General features: G+C 34.3%; 1 protein-coding gene across 1 annotated transcript in view; it reads right to left on the bottom strand.

Annotated features, from left to right (window-relative positions):
• Positions 1-3,078: 3,078 nt before the first annotated feature.
• The window catches only part of LOC121737341 (ubiquitin-conjugating enzyme E2 R2), a 28,252-nt gene continuing 9,924 nt past the window's right edge, over positions 3,079-21,406 (bottom strand). The window contains exons 3-5 of the mRNA XM_042129005.1: positions 5,321-5,553; positions 4,201-4,315; positions 3,079-3,614 (exon numbers count right to left, since the gene is read on the bottom strand). Of these exons, the coding sequence (XP_041984939.1) occupies positions 3,504-3,614; positions 4,201-4,315; positions 5,321-5,553 (459 nt within the window). The 3' untranslated portion in view covers positions 3,079-3,503. The remainder of the gene's footprint in view (positions 3,615-4,200; positions 4,316-5,320; positions 5,554-21,406) is intronic.

Here is a 21,406-nt window from a genome sequence, read left to right as displayed (position 1 = left end):
GGTTTTTAGGTTCTATCAGATTATATTAGTAAGCCAATTAGCCTATGTTTTAAGTCTGGCATATAAACAAAGACAGATCCATTGAAAATGAATAAGTCAATGAATAAGTAGAAGCTATTTGTGGGCACTACACAAGTTTATGCAAGATATTATTAGCATTTTCTACATTAATATCATAGATGAGATATTATGTAAGCTTGCATATACTTGAGTTACAACCGACACTAGAATCATTAACAATACATTCTTCTACTTATTTTATATTACAATCATGAATATTGAAATTTATTGAGTTATTTGTTCTTGTGCGCTGTCCCACATACTTACCTATAATAGTAACACCCTAATTATAATAGTTTTTTATTTCACCATATTATTATTATTTGGTAGAATGTTTTTTTTTTTTTTTCTTGTCTACACACTACATATTGTTCAGCTTACTTTCGCTGCAGTAATAATTCGTTTAGAAGTTATAGAACACTTGATTGGAAACTAATATCAATACTTATTTGTAAAAATTTAATACATACAGAGCAGACAAAAGCAGTAAGTACATATTATGATGATTGATGATGAACATTATAATACTACGGTATTGGTTAAATATGCATGAAATCAATATTATTAGAATACTTCTCAAATGGACTCAGTTACTAGCTAATAATAAATAAAATCATTTCTGTTAATTCACACCATGATTCCAGTATTCTGTCCATTAGTGGTATTAAGGCAATATGAAAAAGATTCGTACATATAATTCAAGGAAAATAAATTATTTCCTTAATCCATTCAGTGTTGTAATTAAATAAAAAGTGTAATTTCAATATGATATTGGTGTTCAGAGAGTGACAGAATATTGTGGTGATGACGGAGGGTGGAATCCAACTGCGAATATACAGAAATAAATACATCCAAAGCCTAAATACAGTGGGGCTAAAATGGTCGCTTTGAAGAATCATGATATGAATCATAATATGATTCATTTTTCTAAAAACGCAAAATGCAACTCTGCTTGCAATTCATTTCTGTATTTTTGTACTGATTTGACATTTGTCAGTTTGACAGTTTTGACAATTCATTTGCCGAATTGATTGAGAGGAATTGCTAAATGTGACCATTTTAGCCCTGTGGTGTCCTAATGCTGTGAAAATAATATCATAACATGTACCTTTAAAAACTGATTACTTCATGCTGGCAACACTTACAAAATATTCACGAAATCTCTTTTGTTATGAAAATTATAGCTAAGTATTAACACAGAAACAGCAGCGGACAAGCACATAAAGCAAAATGTTTGTACACGATTTTAGTCTACACTACACATTAAGTCTTATTTTAACAAGTAAGACAGTGAGACTAATAAAAAAAAAACAAACACACAGTACAGCAAGTTTCAATAGGATGAGGTTCTAGATAGACCTATAAAAATATTCAAACTGTCAAAGACTCGTTGCTGTCTGTCTGTGACTTCAGCTAGAGTTCGACAAGGCTGTTTATGAACGTGGCGAGAAAAGGAACTAACGCTTCTATCATACAAAAACGTCATTTTTGACAGTTCTCCTTTACTAGCAGCGCACATTGACTAACATCGACACATTCAATTAAAGCCTTGTCGAACTATAAATCTAGAATTAACTGTCAAAGCTGTCAATTCCAGTCAACACTACTTTTGCACAGTATTTTAGCCTATATTAAAAAGTTGGAATAATATTGATTCTGTACATTGTTAAATATTCATTGTATATTATTTACACATTCCTTTAATGTTTTAATGAATTACCATTAATTTAACAAGTTAATTTCTATAGCTTCCATAATGATTTATTATAATATACTTACTTCACATATTCAGATATTTGCATCAATTTTAAAGTATTATTGCTATTATGCCAGGCACTGTGTTTAAAGAACCGAAATCGATAAAGGTCGCAAGATTTTTTCAGAGAAGATCGGGATAACAGTAATTGGTAGAATGTTATGGTGCGAATTTGAAATAAAATTATTTTTTTACATTTTATATAAATATTGACTAACAGCAAAGCCAATAGGCATTGGTAAGGTTTAAAATGGTGTAACACATTTTAAACCTTACCAATGCTCTCTCTTATTATTGTAAGTATATAAGAAAGCAATGGTCTATTTTGGTTTATCATAAAAGGTGCTTACCTATATTAGACATAGCCTCAACTAAATTCAAACTTATGCACATGTTTTTACTTAGTAAAATAATGTCATGTTTTGATAATAAGTAATTATATTATAGTATAAAGGCAACTTTAAGCACAAACTTCTCAGGTTTATTTTTTGAAGTTTAAATGCAGCATGCCCTTGTGATGTTACAACGATTATTATGCTTTAATACAATATGAGAAAACACAAATAAATAAACAATACGGGACTTACGTAAGTATATATAAAACCCTTGTAAGTTCGTATTGACAACCACATTTCCAAATTATTAACATCCAGACAAAATAAAAGCCTACTTAATACAAATCTATGTCTATTAAGTGTAATGAAATAAAAATTACTTAAAACTAACAAACTGATTTGAATTACGTAGATAAATCTATACAATAAAATGCAATCAGTACGGATCATCCCATTGCATTGTTTAGTATTTTGGTGTTTTGACAGGGCTGCGTCTTTTTTGCAAAATTGTCAATTGATGTCAACTTTTGGATTGACATCTATATATTAATACGTGAGAGAAAAACTTTGTAACCCTTTTTACGAAAAATTGGGAAACGTAGGTGCATGAAATTTCGCACAGTTATAGTTTATATGGTGAAGGAGTGCATCGAGCTAATATTATTTTAAAATTATGCTTTTATCATATATATTTTTAACAAATAAAACGTTACACACACTACGACACTACTACTAGGAAAAATGACAGATTTTTGAGCGACAAGCCTATACATACGAATTATACTCTTTTATTTATGGTTGAAGTCTGTTGACAACAAGTTGACAAATTGAAAATGGATTATTGTTTTTTTTTTTATTTAATTTTAGATACTATTAGACAATGTTCAAAAGGCCAGTCTGAGATCAGCTGAGTCCCAGTTACAAGAATTGAAAACACTATGATGAAGTCAAAATTTTTACAAAATATAGGTAGTACTCCTAATGTCGCTGCAAGTAAGGTAGAATTTCGACCATTGGGCGATCTCTAGTATTATTAATTTACTGAAAGTATTCTTATCGCATGGGTTGCTCAGTAGTTATAATGCGGGTACAGACAGAAACGTGATTTTCCGATGATTTCATATTTAGATGCGACTGTTCTGTCGCAGACCACATCATTATAAAATGACATTCTATTGTCATTTTCACTTATAATATAAATTTATAAAACTGAATGATGTCAAGGACCGCCAACTGTCAACGCCAAAAAGACGCACCCTGTCAAAGACCGTCAACTGTCAATGCCGACGCTAGAGCCGCCTGGTGGTCCGTACGCGATTGCGCGAGATCTCGGTAGTAAGAGGGGCGTGGCCTCACGACTCGCCGTTGCCGCTGTCATCCCCGTCCTCCCCTCCCTCTATCTCACCCTCCGAGTCCGTGTCTAGATCATCGTAATCATCATCATAGAAGTCTGTCATATCCAACTGGAAAAAAGAAAAGATATGAGACATTTGACAGTTGTTGACATTGTCAATTTAATGGCTACATTTCCATAGATTGTCCTAATAGTCAAAGGTCAATATTAATAAATAATATAATTAAAGTATTCAAATTTAATTAAAGTATTATAAGTTGAAAAATGCTGTTAATATTATTTTCTCCTCAACGGCTATAAAGTTACTAAACTTCACTTATCTTTTGCACTTATTTAAATTTACATGCATAAGGATAAACTAGTAAGCCAGTAAATCGTTTTATCTGTGAATAGAATCCTAAGATTGTTTATTGTTTAATGTTAACGCAATGCTTATCAGCTGTTATTATAGTTATCAAAGGGAAGGAAATGCAATATTTTGAAATCTCCATTATAAACTAGATAATACAATTTTATTATATTCTGGGCCTTTAACAATTAGAGAATGAAAAACAAGAGAATATTGAATATACCTATTATTATAACCTATATCATAATCGCTCACGACGACACGACAATACGACACGACACAATATAACATTTCATTATATTATCACACTACTTATTTAAAAATTGTACTTTAGTATAATTCATACCTGAGGTTCTTGCGTTGATGATTTAACTTGTGTCTTAATACAATAATCTTCTAACGTTAAAGGTACAACTATTCCCTCCTTTTCCGCGTCCATGCGAGCCACTTGTGCTTGCTTCCTGAAATATAATAACAAATATTCTATTTTATATGCGTAGTTACTACGTAACAAACAGATTAATACGTCAAGGAACTTGATTATGTAATAATAACTAATATCTATTGAAGTAATTTTTACTGTAGTGTTTTATAGTAAGTAATAGGCATGATGACCATTTTTTTTCTTATCGGTAATCAGGACCCGATCTAGCCATTTAGCCGCTCCAGGCAAAGATCATTTTCGCCGCCCTTTACATATACTTACAGGAAACATATTTGTTGGGGGAAAATGGGAGAAACATTTAAGTAAAATACTCAAATATTTCCACTAGCAAACTTAAGGTAGGTTAGCTGGTAAAATTCTCAAACTTAAGTGATGGATGACTAGGTTGGAAGATAGGAATAAGTCAATTTCGCCGCCCCTCATTTTTGCCGCTCTGGGCAAATGCCCGGCTCGCCCCCCCTTAGATCGGGCCCTGTCGGTAATTGAAAGACACTTAAAAAATAGAAACATCGTCGAAATAATGACTCTGATAACTTAAAAATTCACCAAGATATGACAATTCAAATATAAAGTGCTACGAAAGTATGACGTCAGTCTTTCGTAGTTTGTATGCATCGGGAGACAACTTTGTTCGACAGGTATATTAAATATTGCGTTTATGAAAGTGGTTTCATAACAAAAGTTGCTTTTAATTGCATAAGTTATCGAATTGTATACAAATATTAAGAAATTTAATTGAAAAAAAAATTGACTTGAATATCCAACTTTGAAGGCGCATAACAAAAAAAATACAAATGCTATCAAGCTGAAATTTTGGGAACACTTATTTTTTACCGTGATTTCTTTATTTTATTAACAAAATTCGCTAATCTTTGACCTTGTCATCATCCCTATTTTTGATCCCACTTCTGATGTTATCAGAAGTGGGAGTCTGCTGAAAATATTCAGAAGTGGGATTTTTTAAGTTTTGTATTTTTAAACATTATAAACAAGACATAGAACATAAAAAAACAACTGTCACCTTATAATATTCTCGTACTCCTTATCCTTGCCCTTGGAGTCTCTCCAGCGGCGGTACATAACACTGGCGTCCACGTTCGCTGGACTGAAGGTGTTTGGTTCGTTCAGTAGCGATATCACCGAGAGGAGCACCGTGCGGACAGACTGAGTCGGGTTCCAACGCTCGCAGGGTAATTCCCCGGACTGGGGATCATCTACTGGCGGATGGAGAATGGATATACAGAGGTCTCCGTTCTGAAAATAAAAAAAAAAGAATTTATAAGTAGAGTACGGTATTAGGACATAGTTTTGTTTACAAATTGTGAGCGTCTTTGACGAATTGAACCTTGGAGACAATTTCGCAACTAACTGTACAGTGTGCACCAAAGAACAAACGTGATTAGTCAAGATTGTTCATTGAGGTAACCTTCAAAAAGCCATACCATCAACAATATAAATAGCAAAATATACTACGGAAAGAAGTTGTTTATAGCAGGACCTATACAAAGTAGTTCTGGGAAAGAAATTCAATGAAATACATACATTAGAAATCGCTTAAAGAGAAAGCATATTGTATAGTATAATATTGAGTTTAAATCACGTTTTTCATAACTCAAAGACCGTGTAATTGTCTGCAATTATTTCTCAAAACATCGAGTTCTTAAATGTTTGTTACCAAAGAGTTACCATGTATTTTGATCCAATTTCAATTCGAATTCGAGTTTGTGGTTAACATTGATTGGCATACACAACACATAAATGTAAACTGCGTCGAATCTATATCCCATACCTCGAAAAGTAGTTAAAGTACACTTTGGTCTAATAAACTTACGAAACAAGATTTGAACCCCTTTCAATTCTTTGCTTAACGTGTATCGTACAAAAATACTTCCGACCGTTTAATTTTTTAACAATTCATAAGCTTACGCAACGTACCGGCATACTCGGTGAATGCATGCAATTTATCGCTACGGACCACCACGGTTCAGCTGCACAACATAACTCGTTATATAAAATTTTATGGTCTAACTTAACGTAGTTACATAGGTACGTAACACAGAATAAATTATAAACAAAAAACTTTTTGAAAAAAAGCTTTTATTTAAATATTTAGTCTAAAAAGAATAAAATAAATTTCTCCTTAATTTTTTTAACTTTTAAGTTAAAATCCTCAATGTATTATACAATTTGCATGATAATAAAAGCATGTCGCGACTCGCGAGACTTAAAAATCTATCAGTACTTGATAAATTTATTAAAATAAAAATATAATATCAATTTACTCAGTTATATTGGTAATTGGTACTACATAATATAGTTTATTTACAAATCGCGCGACAACCATTTATTATCATGCAAATTGTATACTTAATACATTGAGGATTTTAACTTAAAAGTTAAAAATTTTAAGGAGATATTTATTTTATTCTTTTTAGACTAAGTATTTAAATAAAAGCTTTTTTCAATAAGTTTTTTGTTTATAATTTATTTTTTGTTTTTTAGTAATCTCTGGCTAGATTTCTTAGTCTGTTTGATAGTACATAATTTGTTTTGTTTTAAGAATTTGTTAAAATCTGATAATTTAAGTCCTTAAGAAATCGTACTCGACTTTGACTAGTGAAAAATCTACATTTATCGAGTTGTTCTATTCCGTTTATTTCTGCATTACTAAAAAGTTAAATTTCATTTAAGTGACCGGCTTAAACCGGACATTTTCTGAAACGCGGCTGGATTTGACTTGAAGTCACGTCACGTTATTTCACGGCACGTCACGTAAAGTCACAACACGTCACGACACGACAGGTCACGATACGACACGACACGGTACGGCACGGCACTGCACTGCACGGCACGGCACGGCACGGCACGGCACGGCACGGCACGGCACGACACGCCAAGACACGACACGACACGACACGACACGACACGACACGACACGACACGACACGACACGACACGACACGATACGACACGACACGACACGACACGACACGACACGACACGACACGACAGAATATTACAGAAGTGCTTTAAAATAACTATTCCCCTATCTTGGCTAAGCTGCCATATTTGATATAGAATGACATTACATTCGTTTCCGAGTTACTCTCAATAAGACTTTTTTATTGATTTAAGGGGTACCAGGGTTTTTTTATAAAAGCTTTTGACACCAATTTTGTTGACATCGCGCTTTATAAACTGAAGTCCACGCGGACGAAGTCGCGGGCAACAACAAGTTCTCAATAAGCCCTTTCATTTGATACCCATTGGATTTAGAGTGAATCACTCTAAATCCAATGGGTATGTATGGGTATGTATGGTATCACTCTGAGTGATGACACATACCCGTGTATTGTCATCCAACCTAAACGTGTATGCAAAATTTCAGCTCAATCGGTTGAATATATCTGCTTCAAAATTGAGTTCCAAGATTTCACCCGAACATACATACTTACATACATACAGAGCAAGTTAAATAAAAGCTTTTAATATTACCTCTAATACATCATTCCAATTATTATTCAGTGCATGTGTAATTTGCGAATTTGGCGAAAACATTGATTTCAATAACGAGAAGAATTCGAAACATATCGAAGTACATATTCTTACGTAAATCGAAAAGTCCCTTGAGCGTTCTACACGAATTTTCAAATATGATTATATCATTAGGTAAGCGTTTTTCGGGACTTCCCCTACTACCTATCGGGTTAAAACTGTGAGGAGAAATAATGAATAATGCAATCCCCTCAAGTTCTAAATAATTAAACGAACATACAACATTTATTAATGAACAGAAACGACCAACGGGTAACATCAGGTTATTTTCAGCATTTATTTTAGATGCTGACATATTAAGTCAATTGGTCTATTATTAAAGCGGGTTTTGATCAGATTCTAACAAGGGAATAGCCACAAGTCACAACCAATTTGGAAGTGAATCAACGGGTCTATAACTAGGAGACCAGAACCTTCGAAACAGTTATTTTACAACAAGGTAAGCGTGAAAAAATTACAGTAAATAGATTTACTGTGAAACAAAGAGAAAGTGAAAGCGGCCAAACTAGTGGCACTAACGGTCCTGCCAAAGGAGATACTAACGGAGAAACAGGTATTGCCAACGCCTGCTTCTGCTAACCGCGGGAAGCAACATCCTAGAATTTATTGTTAAGCCTGAACATTGTGTAGCTAGAAGCAAGGTAAACCAGTAAACAAATTATTAAGAATCCCACCTCTGTAGGTATTTTGGGGATTACCAGCCCAAAATTATGTGAAATCGCATCGGAAAAGTAATCTGTAAGTATTTAATATATTGGTCTGTTTTCGGAGGCCCACAGCCTTGATTAAATTGTGGCTACGCCCAACCGATTACAAATTAAAGAAAAAAAGTCAACATTTTTATTAATAAACTGTAGCTTTACTGAAATAAATGTACAGTTTCGTGATCAATAATACTTGGGTATCCCAAATGGTCAGACCAATTTGCGTTCTCACCATATTTGTGTGAATGATTCCTTAGCTTAGTTGGATAACCCTTGAGGCTTGATCTGAAAAAGAAAGGATTTTTCTTCCGGATTTTGTTTTAGAAATGATAAGGCCACACCACCTGGCATCAACTAAGAGTTTTAAAACAACTGGCTATTGCAAAATTTACCAATTCTGGGATTGAACTGTATCTTCAGTAATTAGTCTGATAGCATTGCAGGAGACCATGTTAATATGAAGCATGGTTCATGATCATTTATAACTGAAGTTGTAAGAGGTCTGCATTGCCGTTTCGTTGCGGCAATCGAACCCACGACCTTCGATTCAGTTATCTAACCAGCAGACCACAAAGGTCTTATTTCTTAAATCCAAAAAAAAAAAAAAAAATTAAATGGATTTCTTCAAATCAAAATCTAGTGATTTTTAGGTTAGGACACGTGGAGTCAAGAGCAATATTTTTATAATTTATATACATTCAACAATAAAATAATTTTACAATCAAAAGGTTTCATGATAATTCATTATTTTGAAACGTTTCGCGAAGATCCGTCCATTTCTCTTCATCAAAAGCTAGAATGAACAATTCCTCATTCTAACAATATTGTAATTGGCCGTGGATGTCGTCAGTTATTTTCACGTTACTTAAGCCTAATGTCTGACCCACTGGCACACTTCTCAGTCTTTAACGGGGCCTTATCTAAATGGATTTACCTTTCTTTTTATCGCTTTTATTTCACGTGCATTTTTCATTTCAGACAATTTGCGGTTGAGAATTTTCATTTTGTGTTTGCCTATTAAGAATTAACTTATTAAGCCTATTAAGGCTTAATAAGTTAATTCCGTTTATATACTTACATAATTCCTATAAGACCAATCGTAATAAGATTTTCATCAAGTTTGCGTTCATAATGAAACCGAAATAAGAAATAAGTGCTAACTACTTCATGTCTATCCTCGACTGTGGATCTTCCTCCTTCTTATCTAGGCAACCTCAAGAGTCAAAACTTAAGACCTTGCTCGAATTTAGAATTGCGTGCATTACAGTTATTTGTCCAAACACTTTTATCTGGATGATATCCTGATATATTTTGTGTACATAGGGCATAGGCTTTATGCCATTTTCTGACGGAAGAGTATATTTGCAGATAAAATGCGGCGTAATGATGCGGCATGAGATGGCCGGTGCGTCGCCCTCGGCTAAAAATACTCGCTACCTCACAAAGAAACGCGTGCTGACCTTCCGAATCGAGGAACGCTACTTATAGTTACCACTTCATCATACGGTCAGCGTTTTCGGAATGAACTCGAAATGCCCGATGGCTGAATCGCCTTAAAGAACTTCCTTAATCATCACAGAAGAACTTGATAGTGTAGTGTCAGAGATTTTGATTCAGAGGCAAAATATGGTGGAACTGAGTTATTCAGTTGGGTTGTGACAAGCTGACAGATCACGAATATTGAATTGATTTAATTTACCCTACGTTCTACGAGTGCTACGACATAACGAACTAGGTCAGCCACCTCCCTATGAATCAGTTTTTAGGATGGATGGATTATGATAATCCGTCAAGAAAGTGAAGAAATTAAAAAGTGGAAACATCGTAGTGTCATCCCCTTTTTCTTAGACTGATTTGAAAGGAATGACACTACGATGTTGCCATTTTTTAATTTCTTCACTTTTTTGACAGACTATAATTATAATGGTACATGAAAAACCTTATGGCTCAAAAGTCGACTATAAACAATGCTAATAAAACCAGTAAATATGTATATTGTATTGTAAATGTGTCACTTTAGTAATAAGTTAGTACAGTCTTGTAATACCTTTGTTTCAATAGAGCAATGACACGTTTGAATAGCATATATTTTATTTACATAAAAAAACAAAAGAATTGAGTCAATGACCAATTTTCATATTGCACTTACTTATATTGACATGTATATGCAAATAGTAGACTAAATTATTATCATCACAAAATCCGAACAGTTTTTGTGATGATAATAATCATCTGTGGGCGGTCTTACAAGTTAAGTGAAGTTACAGGTCAATGGTTGTCAAGTGTCAATGTCAACAGCCAAGATTTCAAGTGTCAGATTCTTCATGAAATGACGTGGACGGCATGACTACTGCGTTCCAAATTTGTTTTTACATTGTCAAGACCTTTATGTCAGAGGCATAAAGGTCACTCTTAAAGAATTAGGAACCGTAAGTTTATTATTGTATCTAGAGCTACTTGTCTCTTTCACACACGAACACCTCGCTATCGTTGTGAAAACGAGATAGCTAAATACATATTATGTATATTTTGAGAGCGAGTGAAAGACAAGCGATAGGCCAATAGCCAATTTTCTAAGTGTTTGTTGACCGGGATATAGTGTTGACTGCATTGGTTGACTGTTGATATCTATACTCCACTCGGGCTAACTTGTCGCTAGCGGTCATTGACTCCCTGTCAAAAACTTGTCATTTTCCATATAAACCGCGATTGACAATGAAGTGTCAGATATTGTTTATCGTGGTTTATATGGAAAATGACAAGTTTTTGACAGGGAGTCAATGACCGCTAGCGACAAATTAGCCCGAGTGGAGTATAAATCTATAATAATAAAACTCGAGAACGGCTAAACCGATTTGTCATTTGGCTAATTTATGTCTTGAAATATTTATGGAGGTCCAGAAAAGGTTCATATAGTGCCACAAAATTCACGGGTCATCTTGTTTTAAAATAGTTTTAAACAATAATTTAAAACTTAACGCAATATGTGCTAATGAGGTAGTATGTAAAGAATCTTACTCACCGTTATCTCCATAATAAGTGGACTCAATACTTTTATATAACTGTCAATCATGAACTCGTGTTTTATATTGCTATTGTGTTCTATTATTATCTATTTAAAATAATGAATCGCTAAATGTACTTATGTATTATCTTCCCTCGCTAATCTCGATAACGGCTAAACCGATTTCTCTATTATTTTTTTTAAATATTATATGAAATTCGCAGTCGGACCCACTAGTTACTAATTAAGAAACAACAGGTTGTTCTCCGGGAGTACCTCCTGACTCAAAACGAAATAAGTGAACGGGCATAAATTTTCGCCATGTGGGACAAGTCACAAGTTTAATAACTTGTGACTTGTCCCACATGGCGAATTTTTTAGGAAAAATGTGTTGTAGCAGATCTAGAAAACGATCAGAAGCATTTCAAAGACCAGACCAAGACCTGACAAAAGATACTATTATGTTACAATGACCCGACCTTTGACAATGCTAGTTCCTCTTCTTCTTTTTTAGTACGGCGGCCTTAGATAATGGCCAATGTCAGAATCACGGAAGAACGACAAAACAAACAAACACCTCACTCTGAGGTCAAAGTAGCTTTTTTTATACTGTACAGTGCCTCTTGCAAGTGTAATTATACTGATGCTGCTAAAAATATTAGTCATAACAAGAATCAAGTTGACTTGACAAATCACGCACAAAACTTACACAATCCTATTGTTGCTTTATTTCTTTGATATAAAGGTTTCAAATTTTAAAAGTAAGAGATTTTGCCATTGACATTAGCTAATAATATTGTAATTTGCATAGACATAATATTTTGTAAAGTAGATGACTCCCGTAACCCCGTTGCTCATAACTCGTTTTTCGCGCGATACTGTACATTTTTCCGGGATAAAAAGTATCTAATATGTCTTTTTCCGGGACTATATACATATATCCTATATTGTATATTCTATATTGTATATCACCAATCACCAAAGCGAATTTCAACAGAACTGATTCAGCGGTTTGGGCGTGAAGAAGAAACAGACAGACACACTATCGCATTTATAATATACGTAGGGAAGTATGAATAAATACATAAGTAACCGAGAGAATGCGGAAATTCAAATTAAATACATACATTTTGGGTATCTTTGAACAATACAATTTACGACAATAATGTATTGTTCAAAGTTAAACCGCAATTCAAAGTTACCCAAAATGAGCTTAGATTGATTTATTGCAGTAAATTTGTTCACACATTATATTGTGGACTTCCTGTCGATAGTTAAACGTTTGAACAAAAAATATTTTTGACTAGACGTTCCTTCCGCGCGGCTTCGCCCGCGTAATTTAGGTACCTACCTATTTCACACACAAATTAGTATTTAGTTCACAAAAAATAGCCTATGATCCTTCACGTGTTCTTCTTCTTATCTGTGCCAAATAACAGAAAAATTGCTCCAGTAGTTCGTAGTAGTAGAATCGTAAGATAAGCTCTTTCAAATAATTTCTTCCGCTTTTTCCACATTTTCCTCTATTTCTTCGCTCCTATTAGTCTTAGTGTGATAAAATATGGCCTATGCCCTATAGCCTTCCTCGATAAATGGGCTATCTAAAACTGAAATAATTTTTCAAATCGGACCAGTACTTCCTAAATGCTGAGATTAGCGCGTGCAAACAAACTCTTCCGCTTTTTTTAAAATTTAACTGTCGGTTTTTATATTCCGAGTTCCGGCAGCCTTATATATTTAATTGTTATAAAGAAAAATGAATGAATCCTTTCTTTTTTTTCTAGTTTCGTGCCAGTTCTTCTATTTGCTTATCTTTCTTCAGTTTCATGCCGAGTTCGTCTTCTCTCTTCTTTCCACTTTTATTCTGTCCACTTTATTTGTTCATGTGGTTTACTTGTGTTACTATTTTTCGAGCTGCTTCCAAAAATATATCTCTGTGTCTATCTGTTTTCATGATTTCCTTTATGTTTTCTCTTTTTATGTCTGCGTCTAGTTTCTGCTCAGTCTCCCAGCGTATTCCTTGAAATATGGGGCAGTCCACTAAGCAATGCATCGCTGATTGTATGGATGTACTGTCGCATGGACATTTTTGACTGTCTTGCTTTATTTTAAACCTCTCAAGATACTCTCCAAAACCGCCAAATAATTGGGCTGTGATGTTGTCTTTGTTTATTTTGGAGAGTATCTTGTGAGATTCTTTTCGGTCTTTGAAGAATACCTGTATTTGCTGATATTTGTCTATGGTGGATTGCCTTATATAGTATTTCACCGCGCTTATTGGGACTGCGTCGTATACCGGAGCTGTTTTGGCTTTCGTAGTCTTTTTTGCAAGGTGATCTGCTCTCTCGTTTCCCTCCAAGCCAATGTGTGCTTTGATCCAGTACCAGCCGATTTCCAAGTTGTTTTCTCTTATTTGGTCTTTAATTGCGACTGCCACTGGATTGATGCTGTTGGGGTCAGAGGCTATGTTTGCTTTCTTCATTTTCATTTTTGATAGCAATTGTAGAGCTCTTAGTATCGCTGCCAATTCTGCCTGGTACACTGAACAGTAGTTTGCCAGTTTGATTTTGGCTGTTTTAATTTCTTTGTTGTTCTTCCAACAGCTGACGACAGCTTCTACTTTTCAACACAACACAAAAGAGTTGAAATCCAATCCAATGCCAAGTTCAGATGCACTTCATCGATCAAAATCATCTTCATCAACAACCTGATCCATAATACTTCTAATTTGAACTTGGCAGGTTAATTAAATTCTATAAATATTATCTACTTAATTATTATAAAATTAATCGAGTATACCGTATAGCACAATATAGTATAGAACAAAAATTTATGCAATTTACCTGTTGAAAAGGGATCTCCTTCGTAAAATTTATCCTTAAAAGTATTATTTTGCGATGAGTAAATGATTTGAGGGTAAAATTAAGAAAAAAAATAATATAATAATCGTATAAAAATATTGAAATAAAATCCGCAAAAGTAAAGGAGATAATATTTAAATTTAATTAAATAAATAAATTATAAATGAGATTCTAGATTATTTTAAAGTCGACTTTGACAGTTGTGGCTTGCGCCAACTAGTGAGCAAAAAATCGGCCAGGTGCGAGTTGGACTCGCGCACGAAGGGTTCCGTACCATTATAGAACAAAAATAGGAAAAAAATGTGTTTTTGTATGGGAGCCGTTTTTACCCTTTGGGTACGGTACCCTAAAAATTATAGCCCCCATATATTTAATAAGCTATAGCTATACAGTACGACTTTTTTATCATGACAATATTTTATCATCCCACCCTCCTCATCGTATTCTCATTGTAATTTGTATCACTGGTACATAAGAATTTTTATCTAAAGTTCGTAGATGAGCCGACTCACGCTTGACTGGTTTTTAAGTCTACATCATTATTCTTTAAACAAAATTCAAGTCCAAGGCAAAATCTCAAGCTCGTCTCGCCTTCACAACAGCACTTAAGAATTCAAGAATAGCGCATGCATTTACGCCGTTTAGGTTAAGCTTTAATAACGTCGAGAAAGATCTAATTAGTTGCTTCTCGAACCGTCTAGAAACTCGTGCATGCCTTCCGTATATGTATATCCACGTTTCCTATACGTGGAGGTCACAATGTGCGAACTGCGACCATAACATTATGTTTATATGGCACTGTTGTTGCGGAAACGGTATAACATTTTGTGCATTAACAGACGGCCCTGAGTACAATAACCTTAGCGAAAATTTCAATCGATCGATGATATTGTGAACATACGATAAAGATGTGGTTAATACATAGACGTCATGTTATGACGAGGCAAAATGCGTGGTCAAATGAATCACTGCGGGAAGATTTGGGGCGGTTTTTTAGGGTTCCGTACCCAAAGGGTAAAAACGGGACTCTATTACTAAGACTTCGTTGTCTTTCCGTCTGTCTGACTCCAGGCTGTATCTCAAGAACTGCTACATTTAGACTTCTGAAATTTTCACATATTGTGTCTATCTATTGCCGCTATAACAACAAATACTGAAAATAAAATAAAATAAATATTTAAGGGGGGCTCCCATACAACAAACGTGATTTTTTTTGAAACGCAACAGCCAATTGCAGCTGCAATACTGTTTCTGACAGACCGTCCATCCATGACTAACGTCCGTTTATATAATAAAAGGGAGCTGCTAGCATATTCATGATTCATCTAATCTAGCCAGTCTTCAATGAAGCTGCAAAAAAGTTCAATGAACCGAAAAAAAAACAGCTTACTGTAAGAAACACTTCACAAGTGAATTTTATAATCTGTTTCTCATAAAAATTCAAAGCAAGAGGACAAACTCAATCAACGTCAATGTCACTAATATTAAAAATACCAAGAACGTTACTTTAAGGGGGCGACTAACCCAAAATTTACGATGTTATAATTCATTTTTATACTTGAAAATTGGCCCCGAATTGTTTCATTTTCTAAAATTAGATAAGTAGGTACTATAATATTATATTTCCAAGAATTCGATCTGAGCAAAAACACGATATTTTCATATTGAGATTTCAATGCGACAAAGAAAGCACGTCAGTTTCGCCGTTCTATTTCGGACGGCGCGTGAATGTAGTGCAAGTTCAGACGCAAGTTCATATTGAGGTTAATTACCCCAAGGCCGAGGCGAAAACGTGCGAAAACATAGTGCGACGCCATTTTCTCTAAATGTCACGTTTACTTAGTTACCTTTGACATAAGGTGACCTTTATTCCAGCGGCATAAAGATCAATGTCACGTAACAAAAGATAAAATATTGTGTGAGTAAAAGATGAAGAGAGAAAGAGAGAGAATTGCTAGAGTTACTTTTGACGTGACGTGACCTTTATTCCAACGGCATAAAGATCAATGTCACGTAACAAAAAGCAGTTTGTACTACAAACTGCTTTTCCCTAGCGAAGTAAGAATCTACTCTTTCTTTCTTCATCTCACACGCTCACGATATTTTATCTTTTTCTCAACAGTCAATTATTTTATTATTTTCTTGGGGTAGGGGGTGGTTTAATTAATTAGTGAGGGCCAAGGAGAAGAAGTAGAAGACAACTTTGTACCACTGGGGGTAAGGCAAATTCTGTCCGAATCAAAATTGTCATATAATCAAATCTAGTTGTTTTTTACTTCTTCTCCTTGGCCCTCACTAATTAATTAAACCACCCCCTACCCCAAGAAAATAATAAAATAATTGACTGTTGAGAAAATAAGGTTTTTGTTTTAATAAAACACGTAAAGCGCCAAAAGAGTGCCGCGCGTGCCTGCAAGTGATCAAGCCACCAAATCATTAAGAGGATTCCACACTGCCATTTTTTCCATACAAACGTTGTCCCCTGTTTCCTCCCTGGATAATGCTAGTAGAGTTATAATTTTTTTCCTGAATATCTACGGCCACTAATACAATGTCCCTATGTTTTCTTTTTTTTTTTCATAATTTAATTATTAAATAAGATATGAACGTTCAAAAACCTAAAAAAATGGCCAGATTTTCCGCTGTGTTCAAACGTCCAGAAAACAGATTTGGCTAGATTATACAAAAAAAAGCAAAACATAGGAACACAGCTCAAGCCTTTTTTTAATCTTTAAGAGGATACCACAGCAGCTAGAGAAATGAAAAAAAAGTACGTGTAATATCTATAGCTGTCTCCCTTACCTCAAGCCTATACCGCAGAACGCGATAGAGACAACTGCAGAAAATCCAGAAAATCAACGATTCGTTGTCCCCTGATTCCTTCTCCAAAACTTAACCGATTTAAGTACTTTTTTCATTAAGAGGATTCCACACCGCCATTTTTCCCATACAAACGCTGTCCCCTGTTTCCTCCCTGGATAATGCTAGTAGAGTTATAATTTTTTTCCTGAATATCTTAAGAGAACTGCATTATACCAGAAAGATTATACTAGCCTTTGTAACAAAGCCATACTTGCAAGCTCTCTTTCTAGTGATGAATATCGCTAATAGAAAGAGAGAAACAACACCTATGACGTCATTCTGTTATTATAAGATCATTGACGTGGTCGGGAAAGAGGAAAACAATAATTTATCAATACCTAAAGTTATCTGGTGATAGTAGTTATTTTTTAATGCAATGAAGGATACACTTTTATGAGTTATGTATAAACCAATGATATTCTATGTTACGAACGGTATAAACTATCAAATTCGACCAAAATAAGGTGTTATTTTTTTAATTAATCCAACTAATAAATTAAATGGTAGCATTACAATTTACAAACTATTCTTCGCTTACATCAAAATGACAACAAACGCAGTATTTAAAGACGTAAGTATAAATCCCATAAAAACACCTGTAAAAAAACCAAGTCTCGCAACTCTCTGGATCTCATAAATTTTTACGGTATAAAACTGTTTATACCGTAAAAATTTATGAGATCCATGCAATACCAAGTCGGTTAATTTATTCAGTCCCTACCTAGGGGACCTTCTGTCTCAAGTTAGTACGTAAGTTATTATCATATCAATATTTAAAATCTTTTACGTTTTAAATGAATAGATCAACTTGGACAGTAACATAGGCTACTTTTGGTTTTGGAAAAACGTCAGGTTTCCAAAGGAGGTTTACAAGAATATTCGTATTTTACGCGATATATCAATTCCACGCGAGCGAAGCCGTGGGCAAAAACTAGTGCTTCATAATATTTACAGATACCTATCTGCAACTATTACTCCTTCGAAAATACGTACGGAAATATCGATGGTACCGGTACAATGATTCATAAAGTGCAATCAATGTAACTTTGTAATCTTATACCTAAGTACATGTATAATGGTATTACAAATTTATTCACGAAGTTAGAGAAAGAAGAAGAAAACTGGACCGTGATTATTATGAAATGTTTATTAGGTTTTCCCTTAATTAAGACACTAAACACTAGCTAGATATCTCTCTACCGACGATAAACCGGAGATATTGATGGTACGGGTCCAATGATTCATAAACCGCAAATGTAACTTTGTAATCCCATACATTTATAAAGGATTACAAAGTTATTTACAAAGTTAGTTTATCTAGAAAACTGGATAGAAATTTTAAAATATTCGAGTTTTTCCTTGATTTATACACTAAACACTAATTATATTCTAAGTTTGAAGGTTCTGTGTCTGCTAGAAGTGACTTTTGGTGATCGGTCAGTCAGTCAGTCAGTGACAAAATTAAGAAACTTTAACAAGTTACAGCTCTTAAACTACTGGTTCAAATTGAATTAAATTTTAAATAATATATCGTGTTTATACAATGCTTGCTTAACGACTGAAAATTCAGGCTTGTTGGTTTATCCACAATGAAGTTATAGGGGGTCAAAAGAGCCTAAATTGGTTCGAGAAAAGGATGGTACGGCCGTGCCGCTTTGTTTGCTCGACTTGGCGGGGGCACTGCCGTGCCCCCAGATTACCAATCAAAATATTATAATGATGATGTTTGATGATTGTCGCAACAATTCGTGGATGAGTCATGGTTTGATGACCTGTCCCCACCATACATAACGGTGTTTGCTACTAGCCGTTTTGTTAAAACTTAAAATGTTTATTGTGCTATCTCGTTCTAATGATAGAGAGACGACAATCGACCATTCATTATGCTTTGAATCGAATGTCGATCTGCAGGCAGTTTTTCAACGACATTCGACAGCATTCGAAGCGAAATTCGAGGCGTAAGAATAGGCCCTATCTATACTAATATTATAATCTATACTAATATTATAATTCTGCAGAGTTTGTTAGTTTGTTTGTTTGAACGCGCTAATCTCAGGAACTACTGGTCCGATTTGAAAAATTCTTTCAGTGTTAGATAGCCCATTTGTTGCGGAAGGTTATAGGCTATATTTTATCACGCTAATACTAATAAGAGCGAAGAAATAAAGGAAAATGTGGAAAAAACGGGGGAAATTATATGAAATTGCTTATTATCTTAAGATTCTTAAGAACTGCTGGAGCAATTTTTATGTTATTTGGCAAACATGAAGAATAGACCACGTTAAGGGACATAGGCTATTTTTGTGGAAAAATGTACGGTCGCGTGAAATTCCTAAATTACGCAAGCGAAGCCGCGCGGAACATATATCTATATAAAATAAAATCGTAGGAAAGTCAATGCTGTACATTGAATATTTTTGTACAAAAAAAAATATATCTGGGACGTGATCTACTATACAAACGCGGACGCAGTCGCGGGCAACAGCTAGTATAATATATAGGGCCTATTCTATATGCTATACATATTATATTATACAGGGTGCAATTAAACCTTCCTGCCAAATTTTTTCCAGGGCTTAGGTATCATTAGGAGAGTCCATTAAACGAAAAAAATTTGGGTGTTATATTTTTTTTATTAACATATTTTATCCCATTTTAAATCGTTGCAGAACGGTTACTCGCGGCGCGAGGGAATGAGAGGGGGTAACGCGGGGGGGAGGCGCGCGCGCGGGGTCACATCACGCGCGGGCGACGCGTCGTGTCCATTAATAGGGATGATGACAAGGTCAAAGATTAGCGAATTTTGTTAATAAAATAAAGAAATCACGGTAAAAAATAAGTGTTCCCAAAATTTCAGCTCGATAGCATATGTATTTTTTTTGTTATGCGCCTTCAAAGTTGGATAATCAAGTCGATTTTTTTTTCAAATATATTTCTTAATATTTGTATACCATTCGATAGCTTATGCAACTAAAAGCAACTTTTGTTATAAAACCACTTTCATAAACGCAATATTTAATATACCTATCGAACAAAGTTCTCTCCCGATGCGTACAAACTACGAAAGAGTGACGTCAGTCTTTCGTAGCACATTGTATGGAGCGTTTCAGGTAGGTCTATTTTATGAAATGTTTGAATTGTCATATCTTGGTGAATTTTTAAGCTATCAGAGTCATTCTTTCAGCGATGTTTCTATTTTTTAAGGGTCGTTCAATTACCAATAAGAAAAAAAAATAGTCATCAAGCCTATTGTAGTGTTTTTTAGGATAGCTTACGGAAGCATTTCTCAACATTTTAGTACTGAGTGATTATAAAAGGAAACAAGGAAACAAACAAGGATCAATATATCAAAATTTGGCAGGAAGGTTTAATGGCACCCTGTAATATGTATTGCATAATGCAACAATAATTTAGCTTCTTGTACGACCCAATCCGTTTCTAAACAAAGAAATGGTATTCCCAATAAATGTATTTGGTGCAATTTGCATTCATAAAATTACCTACCTTAAAATTGCAAAAATAGTTTTACTTTTTGTTTACATTCACTTCAAAAGACGTTGAAACGAACTTAAAACTAGGAAGTAAAATGTGTCAAGTGCGAATCGTAGCAGTTGCAAAGCTGTACTGCTAACAAGGAACTTCTCTTGAACTATATCTTTATACTATATTTTCTGATAAAAAAAAATACCTGATATTATGTAAAAAGTCAGACCCGCGCACGAAGACCGTTATAGAGCAAAAATAGGCCAAAATTGTGTTTTTCTATGGGAGCCCCCTTAAATTTTTATTTTATTTAAATATTATTAACTATTGATTATTTAAGGTTATATATTTAAGGTCTTTGTGAAAATTTCAAATTTCGATATCAATAATTGCAACAGGTAGGCTGTTGCAATTATTGATATCGAGCAAAAAAGGCTAAGAAAATAATGTTTGTTGTATGATGTCTGTCGCCAGGCTGTACTTATCTCAAGAACCGCTATAACTAGACTTCTGAAATTTTCACAGATTGTGATTTGTGTATATTTTTGCTGGATCCCCTTAAATATTAATTTAATATTATTTTGTTTTTAGTATTTGTTGTTATAGCGGCAACAGCAAAAATATACACAAATCACAAT

The sequence above is a fragment of the Aricia agestis genome, chromosome 20 (genome assembly GCF_905147365.1).
Source record: "Aricia agestis chromosome 20, ilAriAges1.1, whole genome shotgun sequence".
NCBI lineage: Eukaryota > Metazoa > Arthropoda > Insecta > Lepidoptera > Lycaenidae > Aricia > Aricia agestis.
Note: the sequence above shows the minus strand (reverse complement) of the source record. Positions and strands in the feature narration are given on the sequence as shown.